Raw genomic sequence first — 18,580 nt, forward strand, 5'->3', positions numbered from 1 at the left:
CTGGCAGGCCCACTGCCCACAGTCCCTCCCCACAGCCAGCCCCACCCCCAAACGGCCCCTCCCCCCACTCAGCCTGGCCCTGATCGGGCCCTGATTGGGGCAGGCCAGCCGGCTCACCTCCCGCTGTCTCCTCCTCCTGACAGGCCCGGCCCCAATCCACCAATTGGGGCTAGCTGGACCCTACCAGTGCATGAATTTGTACACTGGGCCTCTAGTCCTATATAATAAAAGGCTAATATGCAAATTGTTTCCTCAATGGGGAGTTTGAGCAGGGGGAGGGCCAGCTGGCCAACTGCCCACGGCCCCTCCCCCTGGCTAGCCCTGCCCCTGATTGGCCCCCCCCATCCCGATCGGGGGCGGGGCTGGCCTATCAACTGCCCGAAGCCCCTCCCTCCAGCCGGCCCTGCCCCCGATCAGCCCTGATTGGGGCAGGCCGGCTGGACCCCACCTGTGCACAAATTCGTGTACTGGGCCTCTAGTGCCAATATAATTATTATAAGTGAGTATTGCATGTAGCTGTAAGTACTTTGGCAGCCAAAATAAAAACAGAAATATAATGAATTATTTGATTTTTAAAGCCTAAGAAACAGAAGAATACTAGTTCATTACAAGATGGTAACTTTTTTTCTGGAATTGAATTCTAAAAGGAATTTATTATGTGGGTCTTTTATGTGATGTACAACATAATGGATAGTATCTTCAGCAATATTGTAAGGATATTGTTGTCTTGTATGCTTTGTTTTTGTTTTCATTGACTGTTTTAGTGAAAGAGCAGACCCCAGTTACTGTAAGGACCGGATCACTGAAGGAGCCAATATCAACAAGTCTCTCGTGACTCTGGGAATTGTCATCTCCACCTTAGGTATTTGGCTGATAGACTGGATCATCAGAGTGGGAGGGAGACTTTGGAGAATAACTCATGTATTTCCATTTTGTCAAAATGGGGCAGATACAAGGTTCTTTTTGATGTAGTTACCTTCTGGTTTGAGGCATAAAAATAGATATTTATCTGTTGTTTTTGAATACAAGTTGGCCATTATCTCTGTACTCTCATTTTAGAAAGAAGAGAGACTAAAAAATTGTGTAACTCAAATACTCCATGTCATGAATCCAAAGTCTTATTTAGAACTCAAACTTAAAGCGTCTTATTGTATGCAGAAAGGGATTAGGAAGTGCTCCCTAGGTGTTGTTTTCTTTTAATGCATTTGTTTCAGGATTTCTTTTTTCTTCCTATTTTATTATTTTTTGTATTTTAAGCCCAGAACTCTCAAGTATTCAGCGGCTGTCAGAGCCTTAACAGTGTAACCAGAAATGGTGGTGACAGTGGGATTTCCAGCTCTTCTGGGACCAGCATTGGAGGGGGACCCTCTCGGAGGCAGTCCTATATCCCATACCGGGACTCCGTGTTGACCTGGCTGCTGAAGGACAGCCTTGGAGGCAACTCCAGAACCATCATGGTTGCCAGTGAGTAGGAAGCTGGGGCTGGTTCTGGGTTAGGACTGGTACTGTTCCTCAGAGAAAGGGCCATGACCACCCATTTCATCAAGGGTCTCTTACACAGATGGACAGTAACAGCAAGGCAAGTGGTTATGGGCTGGGTCAGAGGGCTCGGCATGATTTTAAACTTTCTCCTTGTACCTTAGCTGTGTCTCCTGCACACAGTAGCTACAGTGAAACCATGAGCACACTGAGATATGCATCCAATGCCAAGAACATCATCAACAAGCCACGGGTGAATGAGGTGAGACCTTCATCTGAAGTCCTGGTCTGTTATCCTATATAATAAAAGCCTAATATGCTAAGTGTCCAACCGTTTGACCATTCGACCAGTCGCTATGAAATGCACTAGAGGGCAGACACTCCGACCAGTAGGTTAGGGTGCTGCTGGGGTCCAGCCTATCAGGACATGGGCAAGACAGGCCGGAAATGCCCTGGAGCCCTCCCACGGTCTCTCCCTGGCTGGCCACCTCTCATGGTCCCTCCCCAGCTGGCTGGCCCCAATCAACCCCGATTGGGACTGGGCGGGATGGGCTGGACACGCCCTGGAACCCTCCTGTGGTCCCTCCCCAGCTCCGATCATGCACCGGTGGGGTCCCTTGGACTGGCCTGTGGGGATCGGGCCGAAACCAGCTCTCATACATCCCCTGAGGGGTCCTGGATTGTGAGAGTATGCAGGCCAGGTGTAGGGACCCCACTGGTGCATGAATCCGTGCACCGGGCCTCTAATACTTTACATAAAAGTCTCCTTTTGTTATTCCTCTCGCTGATGTCATTTTTTTTTAAGCCAGTCAAGTTTAGCAGTGTGATGTCATTCTTTTTAAGTATTTCTCTCTATCTCTCCTTTTGCCAAACTTGTTCTCTGAATGATAAGGAAGTGAAATTCTTTTTTCTAGTGTTAACACCCTTCTCTCATATCTCTACTGACTTCATTTATAACCTTTTATGAATAATTTATTTTAGATATTTCCCTAAGATCATTCTTTTTTTTAAAAAATATATTTTATTGATTTTTTACAGAGAGAAGGGGAGAGGGATAGAGAGTTAGAAACATCGATGAGAGAGAAACATCGATCAGCTGCCTCCTGCACACTCCCCACTGGGTATGTGCCCACAACCAAGGTACATGCCCTTGACTGGAATCGAACCTGGGACCCTTGAGTCCGCAGGCCAACGCTCTATCCACTGAGCCAAACTGGTTAGGGCCCTAAGATCATTCTTAACATCCATGGTGTACCAGTGTCACTATAAGAAAGATTATTTTCTTATTTATTTATTTACTTACTTAATAATTATTTATTTACTAATTTTATTCTGAGTTTATGTTAATACTAGTACATGCTTATATGTTGATGCATGCAAATGGTAGTTATGTCTCTGTTTCAGGCTAAAATAGGCACATAATAAATTCATTAGTTTTGAAAGCTAAATAATAATGAGAATATTCCAAAAATTCCTTATCTGCTTTGCAATTTCAGTGAATAGTTCCACAGCAGTGATTACAAACTGGTGGCCAGTCAGATCTAGCCCATCTGTGGACTATTTTAAAAGGCCACGTAATTGTAATTAGCTCTGGCCAGGTGGATCAGTTGGTTGGAGCATCTTGCAGTGCATCAAAAGGTTGCAGGTTTCATTCTGGTCAGGGCACATATCTAGGTTGTGGGTTCAATCCCCAGTCATATAGGAAGCAACTAATCGATGTTCGTTCTCTCTCTCTCTCTCTCTCTCTCTCACTCTCACTCTTCTTCCCTCTCTCTCCTATGTCTCTGTCCTCCTTCCTCTCTCTCTAAAATCAATAAAAACTTATTTTTAGGTGAGGATTAAAAAAAAGAATGTAATTAAACAGGTACTAAGTTTAGTTACAATACAGAAAGATTAGCACCTACTATCTGAAATGCCCTGACCTCCTGCTCTAGGAGAGTGATTCTCAAACTTTAGTGTGTATAAGAAGATTCTGGAGGGTTTATTAAACCACAGCTTGGGCCCCAGCCCTCAAGAATTTCTGATTTAGTAGGTGTTGGGTAGGGACAAAATTTGTATTTCTAACAAGTTCTTACTCCTGGGATCACATTGTAAGAGACTACCCCAGAAGGTACTTCCCAGGAGTAATCTACTTCATCCAAGTTAATCGCATGCAGCATCTCATAGCTTTCAGGGCCTGACATCAATCAGTGGTGACTGAGTTCTCTGTGTTTCAGGATGCAAACGTAAAGTTGATCAGAGAACTCAGGGAAGAGATCAGAAGACTGAAAGCTGTGCTTCTGAGCTTCGAACTGGTATGCAGGCAATCAGAACTTGTGTGTATTCAAGAGCTCCTTTTCTTCCCCAGGAATCTGAGTCCTGCTTCATTGTGTTCTCAATTAAGTAACACCTGTGGAGCAGAGGCAGGTGCAGAAACAGGGTGGGGATTGCTCTGGTTCCCTGTGTAGTTTCAGATGGAGTGGACATCCTCGTACTCTGTCACCTCTGGTGTCCAAGGGCATTTGCCTGAACGGCTCTTATTCTGTGTGTGGGCAGATATGGGGAATGGGGCCCTCCAGAAAAATTTCCTTGAATTCACCTTCTTTGTGTCAATCTGAGCCCAAATACTTAGGCTTCTGATTTATTTCTGATTTTAATTATAGTCTTTCCCTTATCTGCATCTGATGTCCCCTCACAAGAGTAAGGGTGGGACCATGAAACACAACTCTTTCTTTGTGCAGAGAAACTTCAGTTCATTGAGTGAGAAGGATGGGAATCTGAAGGAGCTGGTTCTCCAGAACGAACTGAAGGTGGGTGTGTGAGGTGGACCCCGTTGTGCTTTACCTCACCCTGGGAGGAGGTCTGATCTCCTCCATCATTCCTGGGCCCGGGCTGTTCCCTCGGCAGCACAGTGAGGTTCTGTCTGGTGTAGAGATAATTTTTGTGTTCACTGGGCCTTGGATGGGGGATTTGTTTGTCTGAAGGGCTGGTGACAAGCTTTTTGACTTTGTTTTGTTCTCTTAAAGATTCATAACTCCCTTTGGATAGTGACAATAGCTTAGAAAATAAAATTTATTTTCCAGTTAGTAAATCAACCAACCAACATGTACTCATTGAGCACCAAATAGGTGCTCTGCATGATGCTGCAAGAGATACAGAGTAATCCCTGCCTTCAAGTGGCTTGCAGTGTAGTTGGAAACACATTTAGAGAGTGGTTAAATGTAGTAACTGTTAGACGAAAGACCTTAGGGAAGGCAAAAAATCATGATGGCTTGGGATTTTCAGTGCAGCTATTACATTGCTGGAGCTGGAACTCAGAGAACTTGAACTAGACCTGGAAGAATTGATAAAGTTTGTTAGGTAGGTAGAAGGGGTAAGGAATTTGGGGTGAGAGAGGGATAGCGTAAGCAAAGCCATAGAACTGGGAGGATGAACAGGTGTGGGAGGCCAGGGGGACGCACACAGTGTGAAGAAGGCTAAGCTGTCTGGAGTGGGTGCTCCTGGTAGAGGTTAGCAGAGCTGAGGTGAGGGCCAGTTTGGGAGGTGTGAGCCAGGGTGGTGATAATGAAGAAGTATAGTAGGAAAATTACTATGACAGTTGTATGTAGGATGGATTGAAGGGAGGGAAGCCTGGAAGCAGAGAGACAACCAGAAAAGAGATTGCTGTCATGACCCTGTGTGAGGGCGGACAAAACATTTTGGGTGATTAGATTAAGTGGTGATTCCCAGAGACACTTAAAAGGAAAAAAAAAAGGCAGGTATTATTTGATGACAGGTTCTATTTAGATCCTGCAACCAAATGTCTCAATTTCCAGTATTCTATTACATCATCCTATGTGTTATTAAAGGATTCTGGCTATGTCAACATATTATTATCCAAACTAAACTTTAGGACTATATCATACATCCAGAAGTTTCTCAGAAATTCTCTGTTTAAACATATGTCCTAATCTGGGGTTCAGAAAATATTGTATTTCTATACATAAGAGATAAAGAGTCAAAATCATTCCAGGCTTATTTGCAGTTTTGCGTTATGCAGGCCAGCAGAATTCAAGGGGGCTTGAATCTGCAACGAGCTGGCCTAGCCCGTGATGTTAGGCAGTGGAGGAGTTGGTGAGGGAGCTGGCCAGAGGGGGGCGTGCTCAGCCGTGCCTCCAGGTTCGGTGCCAGGTTGGCCAAACTAAGCCAGAACAACCTGCTGTTCACCTCTGCCAAGTCCCAGTCCAGCTCAGCCTTTGGTTACCCTGTAATTTTCAAACTTCAACTCAGGGATTAAAAATATTTTTTGTAGGGACATAAAATAGTTGTATGCAAACTTGGCATAGTTTATTTTTTCTTAAGTATTGCACTTATGAGAGAAGTATTTAGGTGAATTCAGGGTCTTTTTCGGGTTCCTCGGTTCTTCCACTTCCAGGATAAGCTGCCTGCCTAGGCATGAATTTCCACCATAAGAAGGAAAAAGGACTTTGCATTCAATATTATTTGTTTACATTCTCTAGATGGTGTTAAGGCCTCTAAGTCTTGGTATATTTATTTTTAAAACTGTGATCCTAATACATAATAAGCCCTCAGGATTTTATTGTTGTTATTTTATTACTATGTGGTGTTTCAGGCCAGTTTCATATATTCTCCCTGGGTTGACTTCTCTTGTGCTTTGTGGTCTTTGAGCCACGTACACACTCACATTAGAAGTGGAGGTGCTGCTCCTTGAGAAAGAAGTGTTAGGTCACAAAAAGACTCCCAGGATGGCTCACATAGAAGGGGATGGGGAGAGGGGAATTATAGATGTCTGACTAATATCTCCATCAATTTAAAACATCACATTTAAACTGTTTGTCCCCAATTATAAAAATAATACATGCTGTTGCAGAAAACTTTAAAAATAATGAGTTTCTATTTATGAAAGTAACACTTGCTTTTGAAGAAAACTTGTAAACACAGAGATCTCCTAGAAGAGGTGCAGGGGCCTCTGTGGGGCTTTGAACAGTAGTAGTGAGGAGAGTAAGGAAGTAATACCCGGGGAGGGGTGGGGGGTCAGACCAGGATGCCACCTCGACTTTAGTCCTGCTTCCTGCGCTGAGTCTCTGAGACCACCTCCTCTGTCTCTGCAGATAGACCAGCTGACTAGAGACTGGACTCAGAAGTGGAATGAGTGGAAAGCCCTCATGGAGCATTACAGAGTGGACATCAACCGAAGGAGGGCTGGGGTTGTCATCGATTCCAGCCTGCCACACCTGATGGCCTTGGAGGAGGATGTGCTCAGCACAGGTGTCGTTCTCTATCACCTCAAGGTGAGGAGGCAGGTGCATGCCCTCTTCCCGAGCTACTGGCTCCAGAGGTCAAGGAGGGAAAAGCCAGGGGGAGCAGCCAAGCATTTGTGAATTGAGACAGATGTCCCAGTGCTGACTTCAGGTTTGCCCTCAGGAAACGGTTAGCCAGCCAGTTGGACCTGTTTGGCTTTTGTATGAATGGAGCAGAAAACTGGAAATCAGAACAATCAGTTTTCTTTTGTAGTTGCTGCTACTGTTGCTTTTATATAATTTACTTTTGTTCTCTGAACCTTAATTTCCTCATCCTATATAATAAAACCCTAATATGCAAATTGACCAAATGGCATCACGACCAGCAGAACGACTGGTCGCTATGATGCGCACTGACCACCAGGGGGCAGATGCTCAATACAGGAGCTGCCCCCTGGTGGTCAGTGCATTCCCACAGGGGGAGCGCCGCTCAGCCAGAAGCTGGGCTCACTGCTGGCGAGTGCAGCAGTGGTGGCAAAAGCCTCCCGCCTCTGCTGTAGGTGGGCAGTAAGAAGCGACAGGTCCTGGACTGTGAGAGCCCCAGACTGTGAGAGGAATCAGGCCTTAGCTGGCAGGCGGACCTCCCCCGAGGGATCCCAGACTGCGAGAGGGTACAGGCCGGGCTGAGGGGACCGCCCCCCCGTGCATGAATTTCGTGCACCGGGCCTCTGGTTTTAAAATAAGAACGATGCTGCTTTATTCCTTTTCTGGCTTCCTGAAACACATGAATGCAGGCAAGGAAGTGAAATCCTAACCTTAAAGTACCATTGGTGCTCCTGAGCTGTGCAAATGCAGGCTGCTCACAGATGGCTAACAGGGCAGTCAGATGATTTGAAACAGTTTTCTTTCAATACTTCCCCATGTCACTCAACCCCCAAATCAATAAAACGTGCCTCCCAATTCTCCATTACTAGGTTTACTTGGGAAAGAAGAGAGGAGAGAGAAAGTAGATACCTGAACCTTAGAGAAGCATAAGGGAGAGTCTAAAGAGGTGAGGGGAGTGGTGGCAGGGCATGACATGCAGCCGCCCAGAGAAAATACAATGAAGTTAAGGCTTTCCACGAAGGACCCTGCTCACCTGGTTCATTGTCACCTAGAGGCAAGGTCCTCATTTCTAAATGAAGCAGTTTGAGAGTCAGTGACCCATGGTAGATAGTCTTACATCCTGACCTCATAAAAAATGTCCTGCTGTGGGTCAGTCTCTATGGAAGACAAAATATACTTTACATGGCCAAAATCCCTGTGCTCACTGAAAATCCAATATTCATTCTCATAATTGTCCCCAGCGGACATTGAAAAGGAACAGAGTTTATGAGGCTTGTGTAATGCTGCTATTATCCCTGGAGAAATTAGACTCCTAATGCTGCAGTGCATGTGGTAGTGAGATGTTAGCAGAGCTCATCATGTGCAGAAAGTCTGTTCTTAGGATAAGGCCTGAGGGAGTTGTCAGAGACTGGGCCTCTCAGACAAAGTTAAAGTAGCTTCTTTTATGATACACAGAGTGCAGATGATCTCAGTGAAAATGCCTCAGGCAAAATCTAAATCCTAAAGGCTATGGATCCTTCTCAGTCAGAGCCACAGGGAGAGACTGGAAGTCTGGAAGAGACCAGGTGGATTAAAATGGTCAATATTTGAGTAGAACTGATCTGATATATTGATTGCATGTGGAAGGAGCAGATGAAGTTGGAAGTCAAGTGATAGAGCTTGGGGTACAGCTGCGGGTCAAAGGACACAACTGCCCGTCTGAACGTAGAGGTGCTGGTTTTCCTGCTGAGTCTGTGCACACCCAGGTGGCACTCCCTCCAGGTGCGTTTCCAGTGAGCCAGGGCATGGGGTTCCAGTTAGTGCTAATCCTGGCATTTCTGCATGTTATGTGCCCATTTTCCCCTTTTCATTTCTTTACACCCTGGTTTGGGGAATGTAACAGTAATCACTCAGGATTCTCTCTTGTTTGTTTTTTTGCTTTGCTGGCTTGGTTCCAGATCTGGGACTAGTCACTAGCAATGCCCTGGGAGCTGTTTTCCCTTGAGCCACCTCAGGAGGAACCTCAGGTGGAAGGGGGCCGAGGGAAGGATGCATAGAGCACAAGTTACTGATATCCTGGACTTCGCCACATATGTGCCTTTGTGCTGCTAATGGCCCCTGGGTAAGGAGGCAGAGGGGCAGCAAGCACAGGCACCGGTTCAATCCTGTTAAACAGGTGCCATCACATTTTCTGGTTGTTACTGCCCTGCAGGTCTAGAAGTTATGATGTGCTGTGGCTTTCATCCGTTGGGGTGGAATGTGCCTCCTCATCAGGGTGACCCTGAGCCCACAAGAGGGGTCTTGACCTCTTTCTCTTGATTCTGTTTGGCAGTGCTGGGAAGCCAGTGTCCATTGGCTTGTGTGATCCTCAGTGGCTGAGCAGAAAAGTCTGGGCTCTGGCTGTTTGTGGGTATGCATGTAGAGGGAGGCGCAGAGCATCACTCATCACTTCTGGAGTCTTCCTTCTCACAAGCTCTTTTGGAGGAGCTGCAGGGACCACCCCTCTGGCTGAGAACAGTGAAGCCTCAGCTACTGGAGCGGTGGTATGCTGAGGTTGGAAAAGCACGGAATTCCAGCCAGAGCTCTCCTATTTAGTATATGGGTTCCCTGGGCAACTTATACCCCATCAGCTTCAGATTCCTTGTCTATAAACAGGGGATAATAATACCTACATTTTGGGTTAAAGGATTGAATAAGAGATGCCTGTAAAGCACCCAGCGCAGTGCCTAGGGCATAGCGAATGGTTTACTTGATGCACGACGAATACGTATCTAAACTCAGCATCTCTTTGCCATTTGCTGCCTTCCTCAACAAAGCTATGTGGTCTGAATTGTCATAATCAAAGGCCAAAGGCCTTGTCGTCTACTAACCTTGTGATTCATTTATACTAACTCCTGTTTCCCCTCCTCTCTTATACTCTCTTCCAGTCCTTTTTTTTGATTCTAGATGTGCTTTTGTCCTATTCGTGCTTTATCCTTTTTACAATCTGGTGTCTGTTAAACTTCATCTGCGGACCAAGAAGGTAAAAATCTTGTGCTTCCATTCACCTGTGTGTCTGAGACTGACTGGACCACATGATCCTCAGCCCCTGGGAGAAAGCTATACCTGTGTGCCCACTTCCTCAGACTAAAGATCTCTGATGGCCATGGCTACTCCCTAACTTCAGGCTATAGGAGTTTGCCAACACTTGTTGGACTTTGCAAAGATATGGTGCTGCTTTGTTACATATTTTTTGCCCCCACCTTCTCAGGGTCATTCTGGCTGCAGAGTGAGTGGGCAGAGCAGTCAGAACAGCCTGAACCAAAGTTGAGAAGTGATGTGGGAAAAGCTGGGATGGGTGTGGGAAGACAGTGATAACACTCAAACAAGTGGACTCTCCTCTCGGGACAGGGCTGTGTCCCTTTTTATTCTCATTTAAATGGCTTTGTTTTTCCCTTTAGGAGGGGACAACAAAAATAGGAAGGATTGACTCAGAGCAGGAACAGGATATTGGTAAGTGACAGAGCGTATGGTCTGACACTTTGTGGCAGGTACTCATGCCTGACAGGTTTCTGCAGAGGAACCGGATGGTGCTCTGAGGGGAAAGGATCTTTGAAGTCCTAAGTGGCTGCTCCTTTTGCTGCTAGGCTGTGGGACTGCAGCTCTGTGGCTGGGACATGATAGGAGGGGGCCCACATGTGGGAGGATCCAGGTCTAAGAGGTTTCAGGTGATGGCTCTTCCTCTCTTGTCGTGATTTGAGATCTTCCAGATGTGGATTCTGATCTCATGGGAAGAATGGAGGAGGTGTTTCCCTGGGCCATGCCTCCATCCAGGTGACCCCCACCTCTTCTGTAGTCCTGCAGGGTCAATGGATCGAGAGGGACCACTGCACTATCACCAGCGCCTGTGGGGTCGTCGTTCTGCGGCCTGCACAGGGGGCCCGTTGCCTAGTCAATGGCCGGGAGGTCACTGCCTCCTGCCGTCTGACCCAAGGTAGGACTGTCTGCAGCCCTGTTTATGCCAGAATGAGCGACGGACCAGCTCCATTCTCATGGGCTGGACTCAGAACTCAATGAAGCAGTCCCTGCACCCAGAGATCGGAAGGTTTCCTAATACAGTCTTCTTTGTGTGCATGAAGAAGCCCTAATTCTTGGGCCCCAGAATGGAGAATAAATCTGAAATTCGTCCCTGTGTTTGTTAGCTCTGTGTCCTTGGGAAAGTCTCTGAGCTTCAATTTCCTCATGTAAAATGGGGATAATAATAGGATTGAATAGCAGGAAGTGTGAGGATTAAATGAGCTAATTCATGTAATGTTGTTTTTAGTGTTCTTGGCATTTAGTAACCACTCATCATTTTTACTGTCACTATTACTATTATTATTCATCTGTTTAAGTTCTGTCTGTCCTTTGAGGCTGGGCTTACATTCCCCCTCTTCCATGAAGTATTCCCTGACTACCACACCTGGAACACATCTTGCTTCTCCTTTGAGTACCACACTCTTCCTGTTCATCTCCTTAGTTTGATGCATGTGCTGTGCAGTATCCAATGAATATATATATTTTTATTGGCTCAGCTGAATTATCCACTTGTTGAGGGTAGGACCTTCATCTCCCAGAACAGTGCCCTGCATGTAGTGTATACTCTGAACAGGAACTGTTGATTGAATTCTCATCTGCCTCTCTGCCACAGGAGCAGTCATAACCCTGGGGAAAGCACAGACATTCCGATTCAACCACCCAGCAGAGGCCGCTGTCCTTCGGCGGAGAAGGCAGGTTAGCATGCTGTGCTTTCGGTGTGGCTGCTGGCCTCCCTCTTTCTTCCTTTCTGAGGAAGGAGTTTGAGCTTTGTTTGGTTCTCTTGGGAGGGTGGGGAGGGTTGATGACTGCAGTCTTGCTGTGCTTTCTTCCTGTTCCCAGGTGGGAGAGGCTGTTGGTGGTAGTGGCTCTTTGGAGTGGCTGAACTTGGATGGAGATGTCACTGCCTCCAGATTGGGTCTCTGCTCTCTGCTTGGGAAGAAAAGGTGAGAAACAGCTGCTCATTCTGCTCTGTAACCTACGAGTTTTTCTTCTTAGTCCATTACAACATGGAGCTGGGAGGAGATGATGGTAAGCAGCCAAGGTGTGAATGAAGCCTGGTCTGCACCAACTTGGAATGTGATTTGAAGATGCTGAGCTAGCTGCTTGGCTGATAGTTGGCAGGGAAGTGGTCTTGGCCCTCATTTATTTCCTCTTGGATATTCCAGCTTTCTTCATCACTGAAAGGTATGACATGTGTTGTTTCCTATCCCACTTTCCTCTGTCAACAAGATTTAAATGTGATGTTTGTAGGTAGCTTTGATACAGCTTCTGAACTTACCTCCCTGTAAACCTCTTTATCTTCCATGCTGCCTGTATGGGAGCTCGCGGGTATGTCACATAGCTTCCAGGACTATGGCTTTCTCTGAGTTTTTAAAGACATCATGGGACTGAGACTCCTTTTTTTCTCTTTGCCAAGAGTCCAGAACTGCATAACAGGGCAGGGCCTCCAGAAGCAATGTGAAAATATCTTGGGGTTCTGCCCTCTCCCATCCACTTCACCAGCACTGTAACTGAAGCATGGAGCCAGAGTTTTGTGTGTGATTGGTGGCAACTACTTTTCTTCTTCATAGTCATTTTCCACCCATTTCTTCATAGAATTTCCTTCTAGATCTAGATACCTGTGGATTTGGCACTGGGAACAGTGGTATCCTTCTGTTCCCATAAGCCAAAGTGGCTGCTGCCTTGGGGACTTCCTTTAGAAATGTCAGCAGGAGATTCGGTGCCTGTGAGACCGCCGGTGTCAGGTGCTGTCCAGCCCCATGAGCACAGGGCTCCTGGAAGGGTTCTGATGGCACTTGGTCCCTTGGTTCCTTCACAGGGATCCAGCTGCTCTTTCCTCAGGCCAGGTGAATGCAGTGGCAGCTGAAGATAGTCTTAAGTCTGACCTTGTAGTGAGGGATGTTGGATACAGGAGTGGGAGTGCACTGGTGCAGGTGTGTGAAGCAGGTACATCCTCACAGCGGGGCTGCTCAGGGCCAAAGGATTCACCAGAGTCTAAGGAGGAACTGAGGGTTCAATGGGGGGACTGGTAAGGTGGGAGAGGGTCAAGTGCATCAAGGCCAAGATGGACTCAGGACTGAGGCTGAGGCTCTTGCTTAGTCAGAGTGGCCCTCCCTTTTTGTAATGAGTCCATGAAAGGAGGCCTTGTTTAGGTAAGATTTCCGTTGGAAAGATGCACTAAGATCTGTTTTTCCCAGAGTTCAGAGGTTTACAGAGAATGGCTCTGCAACTTAAAGAGTGAGGATGATGGGGTTGGATAAAGCTGCTTCGCTTCCTGGCGATGACAGAAAAGCTGTGTGACCTTCAGCAAGTCTCTGAGTCTATTTGCTCCTCTAAGTAAGGGTACTACCTTCTCTCTCCCAGGGATCCTTGAAGTAGGATGAAAGAGCTAGAACATGTGGAGTGCTCTGTCAAGTACCTGACATCCCACAGCTACAGCTCCCCAGTGGGAGGTTCTTGTGGGGAGCTGTCCAAGAATGCAGCTTCCCTTTCGCTTTCCTGTCCCCATCTCACCCAGCTGACCAGAGAACACTGGTCTCCTGTCCTTTTACGGCCTTCTTGGGCTCTCTAGCTCCACGGGCACTGACATGACCTTTCAGTAACACTGAGAAGGCACCCTTTCATTCAGAGACGACAGAGAGAGATTGGAGAGTCAAGGCTTCCCACTCGCTGCCTCCACGCTTCAGCACCAGCTCTAGGAGCCTGTGGGCTGAGCTGGTCCTGCCCAGCTGCCGTAGCCAGCATCCTGTGCCAGTCCTGGTAGAGGTTGGGTGTGTGGGGCTCTGGCCTGTGATTGGGCAGAGGGACTGGGGAGAGAACCCATGAGAGTGGAGAAAACTGCCTGTTGTCAGCTGGGTTCCCCGTGGTGTGTGGCTGCATCTCCATGACAGTCTTTCCTCTGCTTTTGGGTGGGGTTGGCTCCCAAGCCTCTCCTTGTCCTAGGCTTTCTTTCCCTCCCCTTTCTCTCTGGAGGAGTACCCGTGGGGAGCCTGCAAAGCCGGAGCTGACTCCAGAGAGTTGCAGAGCCTTTCTCTGTAAGCCTCTGACTCCAGGGGAAATCGCCAGTCTGCCTCCTTTCCTCTTGCAGCAGTGATCTGGACCAGAGAGGGGTTTGTCCTTGAAACTGTTCTTTGCAGTTTCCCGTTTGGAATTTTGGGGACTTAACCTTAAGTGCCCAGGGCCTGGGAGACACTGTCATTGCTGCTACCGCTACTGCTGCATTAGTGAGCAGACGCTGCTGCATTCTGCTGCAGAAGCTGTCAGACTCAAGGCGGCCAGAAGGGCACCAGGCAGCAGCTGGGGGAGGCAGGAGCCACCCAAGATGAAGGGCAGTCATCTGAGAGAGACAGAGGTCCTTGGCTGGCAGACACCTGAAAGCTTGCCCTTGGTAATCAACCCAGATATGTAGCATAAGGTTGGTATTTTCTTTTTCACTTGCTTTTTGGCTGACATACTTAGCAGGGGAGCCATTTTCAGCCTGATGGCAGGTGGCATCTTGGGTGAATACGCATTGTCTGCAGTGATCCTCTTAGCCTTCCCACCTCATAGGCCTGATGCTGCTGAGAAGGAAACTACTGGGTTATTAGCAGCTGCTACTTTCCAGGAGGAGAGCTAGAGGGAGCGAACCTCTAGGGAGAAGGAAATTGCAGTCAGGGTTCGAGATGGCAGAGAAGGAAGCTAAATGCTCTCAGGGAATTCAGAATAAAGATCCCCTTCCTGCCCCAGGCATCTGATGGTCTGGATCTTAGCTGAGTTTGTCTGAGACCCTCAGATGGGCTTATGTTGGAATTCAGCTCTGTGGTCAGACAGATTTTGGAGCAGTAGTGCAGGCATGACACGTGTATAAAATGTTTTCCTGCTTTTTCTGTTCATGTGGCATTAACTGGTTTTTTATTCCAATTACTATCCCTAGCCTTTTGCCTCACATGCATCAAAGAGTTTCTTTCTCTTTTATGTACACTCCACTTTGTGTATTTGGCCTTTTGCCCACAGCAGCAGTGCCAGTCTTCCCCATAGTGCACCTGCTCAAGTGTCAGGGCCTGTCCTAGTCCTTGGACCTATAGTACATTGAGCGACCTCACGGCGTCCTTCACAGAGAAGACACTGCTGGTGTGTCAGCCTCTACTATGCACTTCTCATCCGCCTAGTCACTCTCCCTCCCATCCATCCTCCACTGTCCTCCTAGACCTATATTAAGAGAGATTAATTCCTCTAAGCGAGAGGCAGCAAATGATCTGTTAAGGGCCAGGTAGTATCTTAGGCTTTATAGGACTTACAGTCTCTGCTGCAGTGACTCGACTCTGCCAGGGCGGACCATACATATGAGTGGTCACTTCCCTCACAGAAAACCCAACCTGCCTCACAGGCTATAACCCTCTGCTTCATACGCCTCTGTGGTTTCATTCTGGCCTATGAAATGTAAATCTCCTGAGCAGAGTGATCCTTTAGAGCAGCGGTTCTCAACCTGTGGGTCACGACCCCTTTCACAGGGGTCGCCTAAGACCATCGGAAAACACATATATAATTACATATTGTTTTTGTGATTAATCACTATGCTTTAATTATGTTCAATTTGTAACAATGAAATTGGGGGTCACCACAACATGAGGAACTGTATTAAAGGGTCGCGGCATTAGGAAGGTTGAGAACCACTGCTTTAGAGCACACTGTTCGGACTGGGAGCTGGTTCCAGTGCCAGGTCCTGGCACCCTGGGCCTGGAACGAGCGCTGTGGGAGGCTGGATTCAGGCGCTTTTGTGAGCCTCTAGGATCCTGACCCTTCTCACTGCCAACCTGGAGTGCCCATGCGGTTACCCAGAATGACAGGGATGGAGTGACCCTGCAGAAACAGCACATGAGGTCCTCTCTAGAAGGCAGTGTATGACCTGGGCAGAGTTAGCATGCAGGCCGAAGCTGTCCGTTTTCAGGGGAAGGCTCTCGCTCATCCAGGTTCACATAGGAACCTGGTGGTATGACTGTGATCTAGAATTCTTTTTAAACTTTGTATTCTGGAAAATGCCAAATACACTACAAACATCAACTCATAGCTAATCTTGTTTCATTTACATACCCACTCACTGGACCTAAACAAATCCCGGACAGTTTCACCAGAAAGCGCTTCTGCATCTGTCCCTGAAATGCATACTACAGTCTCACACTCGGGAGCTCCTCCAGTGCTGGCTCACAGGCGGTGCGTGTGCATCCCCTCCTCTGGACTAGGGTCTCCTCCAGGGAACAGAGGTGCCGCTGTAGTCTCTGCACATGTGCGAGACCCTCCATTCCTACAGTGGCTCTGGGCTTCTGCTCCACTTTGTTTCCAGCAGAAAACTTTTTTTTTTTAAAGGACAAAATTTCTTGATTTAGCTAAAATGTTCCAGGGTTTTGTTTGTTTATTTGTTTGTGTGAAAGCTGCTTTATGTTCCTGGTTATTTTCCTTAACCAAAATATATTTGTGTTTCTGCTAAACCCACAACCTAAGAATATACTAGTCTAAGGACTGTTCTCCATCCTGCACTGTGACATCATGAGCTGCCTGTGACACCACGCCTGGGTTGCCAGAAGTCCAAAGCCTCTCTGCCCGGTTGAATTCAGGGCTCTCTGAGAGAGGCTTCGCTGGGACTGAACTGGGTTTGCATTTCCCTGGGTAACCCCGGCCCCTCTGTGACAGGAAAGTGCTGGGGGAGCAGAGTGACGAGGAACAGCTACCCAGGGCTGGAGAGACGCCTCAAAGGGCCGAGATTCAGCAGCAGGATTCGAGGCAGCGAATCCTAGCGCGGCAGATTAGAGCCAACCAGGACCTGGAATTCGAGCAGGCACCCGTCAGCTGGCAGATTAAAGAAGGTAGGTGCCCGCTGCTCACAATGTCTGCTTCATCTTCCAGCCTCTTCATTTTCACGTTTCCCCAGCCTTCTGTATTCTCGCCTTGGTTTTCTTTGTGATACGATGGAATCTTTGGCATTAGGCGTTCTCTCCTTTGTTTTACAGTCCTGAGGCTCTGACAAGGGGCTGGAAGCAGGAATAAGGAAGCAGCTTCCTATTGCCCCTGAGTAATGAACCTCTGCTCACTCTTTCTCATGCGCACATTTGTCTCTGCTCTGCTGCCTACCCTGCCACGTGCCCCCCACTGTGCCGAGACCTGGGGCTTCATTCCCTTGCCCGGTGGTAGGGGGATGCCACCCTGGCCAGCTCTTTCACTCTGTACAGGTCCAGCCATGGCCGGAGGTGTCTGAGCCCAGGCAGCCACCTGCAGGGAGGTAGGTGCTAACCTTCTCTCAGGATGTTTTTGGTTTCCAGACCAGCAGTGGCTGCTCAGAGAAGAGACCTGGCTGGCCAGCTTGCAGCAGCAGCAACAGCAAGACCATATAGCAGAGAAAGAACTTGAGGCCTCTGTGCCCACTGATTCTTGGCTTCAGACATATCCTGAGACTCAATTGTCCCCACTGGTCAGAAGCCAGAAGAGGGCGGTGCCACTTCAGCTCCTGCGGAGACGAGCTCTTCGGGCAGCAGAGAGGAACGTAAGGCGAAAAAAGGTCTCATTCCAGCTCGAGAGAAGCATCAAGAAGCGGAGGCTGCTGGAGACCCAGAAGAGACTGGAGCAGCTCAAGGCATTGTACTGGCTTCAGGATGAGGGTTCCCAGGAGCCCCCACACCAGGTCCCCAGCCCTGATGCCTTCCCAGGACGTCAATGTAGAAGCAAATCGACAAGTAGCAGCTTTTTGAGCCTCCGAGAGCTCTGCCTCCGGTACTTGCCCCAGCTACGCAGGTACAGGCAGCACTTGTCCCCTGGAAGCTTTGGCTGAGGTTTACAACCTCGTTGCCAGCCTCAGCTTCCTCAATCTGTAAAATGGAAAGATGTGTTTGCTCATCTCTTCCTCATCACCCTGTTCCTCTTCTGCTCCTCTTCTTCTTTGTAGTTGACATCCACTAAGTCTGAGGCTTTTCCCTTCTCCCACTCTGAGAGGAAGCTCTTGCTTCTTTGGTGCAATCTACATGAGCCTTATTTTTTATCTATAGACTCTGATTATTCCTGCCTCACCTCCATCTCATCTTGCCTCAAACCAGATTCTGTCCCCACATTTCCTCCTCCTCCCTCCCCACCTGACCTGCCACCTCAAGTGAGCTTCCTGACCCCACCTGCCAACTGGTGAGTGAGTGGAACACTGTCTTCTGACTCCAGGTTCAATTTGGGGTCTTCTTGTTTCTTTTCTCCTTCACTCCTTACATTCAGTCAAGGTAAGGATATGTTATCTCCCAGAATGCTTGGAACAGGGGACTGTGTCTACCTCTTTATATCCTATGGGCCTAGCACAGTCCTTGCCCATAGTAGGTACACAATTAATGTCTGTGGTGGTGGTACATTCGCTCACCTCTCTGGTCTTCAGAGTAGTAGGCAGGCTTTAAAAAAAAAACACACCAACTTTTTATTATGAAAAATTTAAACATACACAAAGTTGGGGAATAATACCTAACACTTATATTCGGCAATTATCAAGATTTACCAAGCTTGCTCTATCTCCCTCCTTCCTTTTTCTGATGAAGTATTTTAAATCAACTCCTAGACATCATGTCATTTCAGTCCTGCGTTAGGTATACACTTCTAAAACATAAGGACTTTTCTTATACCCACATTGTTAGTATCACACCTAACAAAATTAAGATAAATTATTAGGTACTAGAGGCCTGGTGCACGAAATTAGTGCACTGTGGCGGGGGGGTGTCCCTCAGCCCAGTCTGCACCTCTCC

The 18,580-nt window shown here is 47.7% G+C and overlaps 1 protein-coding gene across 1 annotated transcript in view; it reads left to right on the forward strand.

Annotated features, from left to right (window-relative positions):
• STARD9 (StAR-related lipid transfer (START) domain containing 9) overlaps nucleotides 1–18,580 on the forward strand; it is a 107,589-nt gene that overhangs the window by 54,752 nt on the left and 34,257 nt on the right. Inside the window, exons 10-21 of the mRNA XM_005860343.2 lie at nucleotides 765–862; nucleotides 1,258–1,464; nucleotides 1,644–1,741; nucleotides 3,696–3,773; nucleotides 4,200–4,268; nucleotides 6,570–6,749; nucleotides 10,223–10,274; nucleotides 10,618–10,755; nucleotides 11,452–11,534; nucleotides 11,679–11,782; nucleotides 16,506–16,678; nucleotides 17,132–17,600. Of these exons, the coding sequence (XP_005860405.1) occupies nucleotides 765–862; nucleotides 1,258–1,464; nucleotides 1,644–1,741; nucleotides 3,696–3,773; nucleotides 4,200–4,268; nucleotides 6,570–6,749; nucleotides 10,223–10,274; nucleotides 10,618–10,755; nucleotides 11,452–11,534; nucleotides 11,679–11,782; nucleotides 16,506–16,678; nucleotides 17,132–17,600 (1,749 nt within the window). The remainder of the gene's footprint in view (nucleotides 1–764; nucleotides 863–1,257; nucleotides 1,465–1,643; nucleotides 1,742–3,695; nucleotides 3,774–4,199; nucleotides 4,269–6,569; nucleotides 6,750–10,222; nucleotides 10,275–10,617; nucleotides 10,756–11,451; nucleotides 11,535–11,678; nucleotides 11,783–16,505; nucleotides 16,679–17,131; nucleotides 17,601–18,580) is intronic.

The sequence above is a fragment of the Myotis brandtii genome, unplaced genomic scaffold, assembly GCF_000412655.1.
Source record: "Myotis brandtii unplaced genomic scaffold, ASM41265v1 scaffold133, whole genome shotgun sequence".
Classification (NCBI taxonomy): domain Eukaryota; kingdom Metazoa; phylum Chordata; class Mammalia; order Chiroptera; family Vespertilionidae; genus Myotis; species Myotis brandtii.